The 6928-nt window shown below is 35.0% G+C and overlaps 1 protein-coding gene across 1 annotated transcript; it reads right to left on the bottom strand.

Moving 5' to 3' along the window:
- Positions 1-293: 293 nt before the first annotated feature.
- LOC107476543 (auxin transporter-like protein 5) lies at positions 294-2350 on the bottom strand. Its single transcript, XM_016096372.3, has 4 exons — positions 1627-2350; positions 1450-1547; positions 903-1368; positions 294-796 (listed from the first exon to the last, which is right to left on the bottom strand). Exons 1-4 carry the CDS (start codon positions 2272-2274, stop codon positions 509-511), a joined length of 1500 nt encoding a protein of 499 aa, XP_015951858.1. The 5' UTR covers positions 2275-2350; the 3' UTR covers positions 294-508.
- Between the last annotated feature and the right edge of the window lie 4578 nt (positions 2351-6928).

The raw sequence follows: 6928 nt of genomic DNA, 5'->3' as shown, positions 1-6928 counted from the left end.
GCTGAACGATTATATACCTTTGTTTCATCTCTAATCATTTTCAAGCCTGCACATTCATTGTTTTTATGTTTTTCTATTTCCAAGGATATATGCCATACATTATATGAATCATGAGAGAACTTCTCTTTTCTTTCTTTGCTTTGATTCCTACTTTAATTATTGAACCTTTCATTATTATTATTCTACACAAATTAGGATTGTCTTTTTCCTTTTTTTTTTTTAAGTTTGTATGAAGCAATTGCAGAGAGCATGAGAAATTAAATTAAAGTGGTAAAGTAGTGTAAGATGAGAGGTAGAAGGGGTAAACAAACTAAGTGAAAAAGAAGAATACATTATGTGTTTGTTTTAATTATGGCATGACCAATACATAATAAATGCAGGACATGACTGAACTCTGAGTCATCACATCGATCTCTCCTTAATTAATTAACAACAATGTAGCTATAGCTAGCTAGCAAGGAGTACTACATAACATGCATTGCACTTGCACCACCATTGATTGGGATAATCAGTGACCACCACGATGATGAAGAGGAGGAAGGGTGTGGTGGTGAGGGGAAGGAGCAGCAGCTGTGGCGGTGGCGGTAGCATTGAGCTGATGTGGCAGCGGTGGTGGAGGGCACTGGTAACACTTAGTGAAGAGTCCAAAAGTGTCAATCTGGTGAATGAAGTTGACCATGCTAGCCCACCCTCCAAATCCAAAGCCTACTACTAGCACCCAGATTACCACAAACACATTGATCACATAGGTTCCGACCCATCTTCCCATAAACTTGGGAGGTTGCTCCACTGCATTCTGCATAAAAAGTTGAATTCATAATTTTAGATACTATTGTGATGATGTGACTTGTCTTTGAATAGTTTGGAGGACTGTGTACAATATTCTGTTAAAGAAAGAATACCTGACGGGCAGAGGAGGATTTGAAGGTGAAGATGTGAGCAAGGGCAGGGATGATGTAAACAGTGAAGCTAACAAGGAGAGATCCAACGGTGGAGTTTATGGGGCCAAAGAAGGGGAATATGATGGCCAAGAACCATATGGGAATCACAACAGGCAGCCTCACTAGTGCACGCTTGCACAGGCTCTTGCATTCATGCATTCCAATTGCTTTCTCCCACACAAAGTATAACGGGGTGCATGCAAACCCAAATGTTATGAACTGGTGGATCAGCATCAAAATGACAGCCATGTCCCTGAACGGGGATCTTGGCAGCAGAGCAAATGCGTTTGAGTGGTTCAGAAGCATGTCCCCGAACGCCCAATACACTGCTGCCGCCGATGGAAGCGTCAATGTCAGCACATATATTGTTGCCACTAAGTATATGCTCTTGAACTTCTGTGGCTTCCACATTGCGTGCATTATCTCTCTGTACACAACAAACCATTCAAAACAGGGGCATTTTCGGGTATACACAAATAAATAATAATGAATCATGTATGTGTCTTACACAGTAACAGCATGTCCCCCGAAGGTGTAGAGAATGTTTGTGGCCCCCGTAAAATACAAAACCAACTTGGTCGGACCGGAATGCTTAACTCCTTCCACCTACTCCATCCATCATTATTAATTAATACGTACAAGAATACATATGTATGTATGTATAATAAAGAAGAAATATACGAACCTGGCCGTGAAGGAGAGAAGCAACGGTGAGATACCAGGCAGTGTAAGTGGTCATAAGAAGACCCAAGAAAGACCAGATTCGGTAGTTATGAAAAGAAGGAATGAAGACGGTGGTGGCACAGCAAGCGCCGAAGATATAAGTCCAAGTCCTCTTATCAAGATTATCGTTGATGTAATAGATGTTGCTGGCACAGGCGATGAGTTGGATAACAGATCCAAACAGAAGAAACGTGCAGTTAAACGCCAAACCCACGTTCCTCCAGTGCTTCCCCAGGAGTCCATCAAGAACCTCGAACCACTGGATCACGTGGTTCCTGAAGTTCACCTTCTCTCTCTCTTTTCGAGTTCTGTATTCTACGTACAGTATGCTTATCAGGTACGCCGTCCAGCTACCTAGCAAACCGTACAGTAGTTGGAATGCTATGCCGGACGCCATGCCTAGCTGAGAGAAGGAGTATGGCAATGTTAGAAGCACTTGTGCTACTTGGTTTGATGCGCAGCTGAACCATGCGTCGTACACTGAACCGCCGTGCCATAACAGGCTTGATACCCTGCTTTTCATGTCTTTTCCTTTCCCTCCTTCGCTTTCCATTTCTACGTAGTTACCCGCTATTACTGTTTCCACCACCTTATCTGATGACGATGCCATTTTTATGCAGTTTCTTCTTCTTCTTCTTCTTGGTGTGGAAGCTAAGAAAGTGGTTGTGGTGTGTGATTGATGATGAGATGAGATTTGGAAAAGACTTGTGTCGATGGCGCTATATATATACACCACACAACACTAGAAGGAAGAGAGAAAAGAGACACTCTATTCTTGGGAATCGAGTCAAATCCACTTTCTTTTTTCCATTTCTTTTTTTTTAATTACAAAATACAAATAATAATTTGAGTAGAGTGAGAAATAAAATCTTAAAAATATACATTTAGGATAAATTAATTTTTCAAAAATATTAATAAAATTTTTTAAATTAATAAATACAAACAAGTTAGTTTAAATTAATTTTTTTTATTTTAATTATAGAAATTAATTTAAAAATAATATCTTTATATTTATTATCTTAAAAATTTTATTAATCTTTTTTTAAAAATTTATTTATTTAAACTATAAATTTCCATACATTTATTTATCATCTTAATCTGTCGATTTAAAACAGCAACCTGTTTTGGTAAAAATATTTTCATATGAGATACTATTCATATTATTCCAATATATAATGTAATGTAATTTTATGTAAAAAGCTAGGTTGGTGCCATTGGATGAAATCCCTTGGTTATGGAACCCCTTTATGGTAATTACAACTCTTGGTTTGGTTAGCTTCTTTGTCATTAGTATATAAGTATAAGTTTATTTAACTTGCTTGAAATATGAATTAAAAGGCCCTAACATAAAATTGCATATTTTAGGGAGCGTGATTGGCTTGTCCGCACGAGCGGGGTGCCTCGCTTCCCGAGCATAATGATGATCATAATCCTGTGAATTCCCACTTAATTAACCAAATAAAATCAAATCATCTTCACTATTCTATTCTATTGTATGTATTTCCCTCAATTTGCCATTCTTTATTATATACCTACTGCAACATACCAGAGTCGGTATGAATATTACACGATTTATTTATACAACTCAATTAACAAACACTATATAGTAGTTTTTGTCCTTGCTTCAAGACTCGAGGTAGCTTGACCAATTTGAATGCTTTTACATTTGCCAAAGTTGAATCTACCTTCAATAAACTTCTAACTAGCTACATAGTTGTAATTAACTTTTAATTTAATGTATACATACATAGCTTGACATATTTAGCTGTGTTTAATTATATATGGTGTTGGCATGTGGAAAACAGAAGATATAACACGGCACATGATATATAGTATTAGATTTGTTGATGAAGAACAAGGTAAAAACATTGGAGAGGACAGAATAAAAAGGATTAAATAATTAAGAAAAATAAGGAAGCTAAGAGAAGGAGTGAAGAGGGAAATAATAAGATAGTAGACCACATGATTGCAGCCAAACGGGCGTGGTCGCTTTGCAACTCCAACAAAGCTGCTTTTATCACATGGCCAACAATTTCAAACTCACCTTATTCCCATTTGCATTTCCATACACATAGTAAATACCAAATAAATCTTATATTTATTTCTACTTTTTTTTTTAAATTTTCCACATATAATAAGCTCACAATCACTTATTATTCTTCTTTATTCTTGAATATTCTATGCAATGTATATGTATATGTATATAACACTCTAAATAATGTAATGGGCTTAGGGGATTGAACTAGGACAAATACATAGACAAAACATTGGTAGAATTGTTAGATCATGTGCCCTTGCCCAGATGCACCTCCCCAATTTTTAATATTTATCATGATTTTCCTTGGTATCCCTAATATTCTCTAATGTCTTCTCCTTGAAACAACAAATAATATTCTATTTATTTTCTCTCATATAATCCTCTAGATTCTTTTTGTTTTTTCCCCATCTTCTTCCAATAAGAAAGCTATACTATCTCAATTATTTTTCTATTTTTTTATTTTGCTACTTTTTCTTTTTCTATTTTTTATATTTTTCCTGTCTAATAAAACAAATAAAAAGAGCCAAAACTTTGTTTGAGTTGTGTCACGCATTTATTCGGCAAATGCATTTTTAGGCCTTTAAAGGCTACGTAGAAAATTACAGCACATTTCCAATAGTAGGTGAAAATGAAAAAGTGTTGCATTTTCTTTCACCCCTCGTTTTCAATTTCATTGTCCTGAAATTTTCTGACTGTGGTCCAAACAACTCAGCAAGAAAAAAGTTACTATGGTATTACCGCTTTACCAGCCTTCAAATTTGTCCTTTTTAGAAAAGAATTTGAGTGAGTTGGCTAAAGAGATCACTGATTATTCTCCTTCTTCTCATGATGGTAAACCATGATGAGTTTGTCTCTTTTATCAATGTTAATAAGAAAATCATTTTTACCTAGCTAGTAGTGCTAGTAGTAGTGCGTGGTCTTGATCATACCATACTATAACCAAAATATATATAAATCATTATAATAATAATTACATTAAATTAAATTGAATAATATCCACAAAAGAAATAAAATTGTTTTGCCATAGCAAAACATATTCATGAAGAATGTTGGTCATAATAATTTTCTATAGTCACTGGGACCAGAAACATTCTCTGTAGCTTCTGTCTCCTTGACCACCTTCATTTCCATTGCTACATTGTGTGTGGTTTAATTTGCTCTAATGAAAATTCCTTGCATCAATAATTAATCAAACACCCTTTAATTTGCACTTTGCTGATTGCTCATTAGTGTTAATATAGCTATATATGTATATATGGGACAAGTGTACCTTTTTTATGTTTCTAACTTTGGATAGAATGAATTTGTAGCAACCTTCATTGTCAGGTGAAGTGGTGGTTAACGTGGGAGTCTACATAATTAGCCACATTCAGTGTGTTGTGCACGTTTTTAACCAATTCCGAAGCAAAATGATGTTCAAGGCTAAGGCCAAATTCCCCATTTTCTGAATTAATTATTATTACTTCTTATCACTACTTATGAGTTTTTACTTACATAGCCGATTTCCAAGAATAGTGTATATTTTATGAAATGAAATAGTTTGCTTCATGTTTACGACAGAGCCAATCATATGAACAATAAGGCCTTAATTAATTAATTGAAAAACAACAAAATTCAATTTTTGTTTGGAGCTAATTAATTAACCAACAAAGGGGGTTGCTGATTGGTGATCTATTATGGACATTGCAAACAAGGAATAACTGTTTTCTTTTCTTTTCTTTTCTTTTTTGTTTTTCAAATAAAAACTTTGGACCAAAATGAACTTTATGATAAGGCATGCTAGTTTCAACATGGTGTTTTTCCTTGGGCCATATCACTGTCCTTAATTAAGGTAGGGGACCATGGATGAAAAACAGAAAGTTGCATTGTGTGATTTCAATGGAATGATATAGATATATTTTTTAGAGACAAACAAGATTTTTCAAGTCTTAAACTATGCATGCTTGTGTTGTATCTGTCGGAATCAAGAAACAACATGGATATCCATTTTGCCTGCTAAAGTTGGTAGCATGTTATGCTGTTTAATTTAGTTGGTGATGAAAGTGTGAAACTCCTAGAGAGATCTTGAGAATGAACAAGTCAAAAACTTATAAAGACCAATGATTTTTCAAAGGGATATATATTCTTTCTCAATTCGGATAAAAGTTGTAGAGAATACTATTGATGACAACAACTCTGTCTGATTATATTAGTGTGGCAATAATGTGATCATACAATATATAATCATCCACCAAATAGCATACAGTTCAAAATCGATTGTCAAAGTTAAAACTTAAAACACTATGAATAATAGGAAAAACTATGAAACTATATTATATCTTGATATGCATGCTTAAACACATGAGAAAATAAAATTGACCGTTAGGACTATATGTTCTTTAATGATTAAAAAGGTTAAAACACATTATAATATCTCCTTTCTTGCTGTGATATTTTTGTGGGTCTTGGAGCTTTAGGCTTTTGGGTAGGCATGGGACAGCCCAAAACCTGCATTGACTTAGTGAATTTGATTCAAGTTCATGAGGTGTGTGTGTTGGGGGGGGTCCTTAGTTTTTGCACCAATTAATAGTTGCTGATGCAACTTTGGTCAACCTTAATTATTTTGCAAAGATGCAAATGTGTATGTTTTATAATTGCTTTTGATGTTATGATTTCTCCACAAACACCATCATAACTCATAAGGAGGCTCATATTTATTGCCTCCATGCTGGGGCCTTCCCCTGTGACCAAAAGAATCCTATCATTTTCACAATAAACCTTTTTGCATCACTTTAGTCCCTTCTTTTGCACTGTGAAGATCCAACCAAATATTCTGTATCATTTTCAGCCACTTTATTTATCTTGTCATTCTTACATATTCCTTCAAATCATCACTTGTAGTGTACACACTCACTTTGACACTTTTGACATTAATTACATTAACTGCTACTACCACTTCTTTTTGGTAGTATATACTAAAAATATTTGAGGCCCAGTATTTGTTTGGCCCAACTTTTAGCCAAAATCTTCATGTTGGGCCAATCAGAGATCAAGCCCACTATGAAAGCCAGTGGCCATGGATTGCTGTTGCAGCTTAATTTATTTTATCCCAAGAAAGCCCATATCTGATTTTGTTTTGCTGGCATGACACGTGGCATAAAGGGTCAAACCAGAAGCAGACAGATGTCAGTATATATATAACTTGGTTAACGGTTATTATGCAGCTGATTCTGTCATTTTGGTCATG

This window comes from Arachis duranensis, chromosome 3, assembly GCF_000817695.3.
Source record: "Arachis duranensis cultivar V14167 chromosome 3, aradu.V14167.gnm2.J7QH, whole genome shotgun sequence".
Lineage (NCBI taxonomy): Eukaryota > Viridiplantae > Streptophyta > Magnoliopsida > Fabales > Fabaceae > Arachis > Arachis duranensis.
This window is presented reverse-complemented; position numbering and strand designations above follow the sequence as displayed.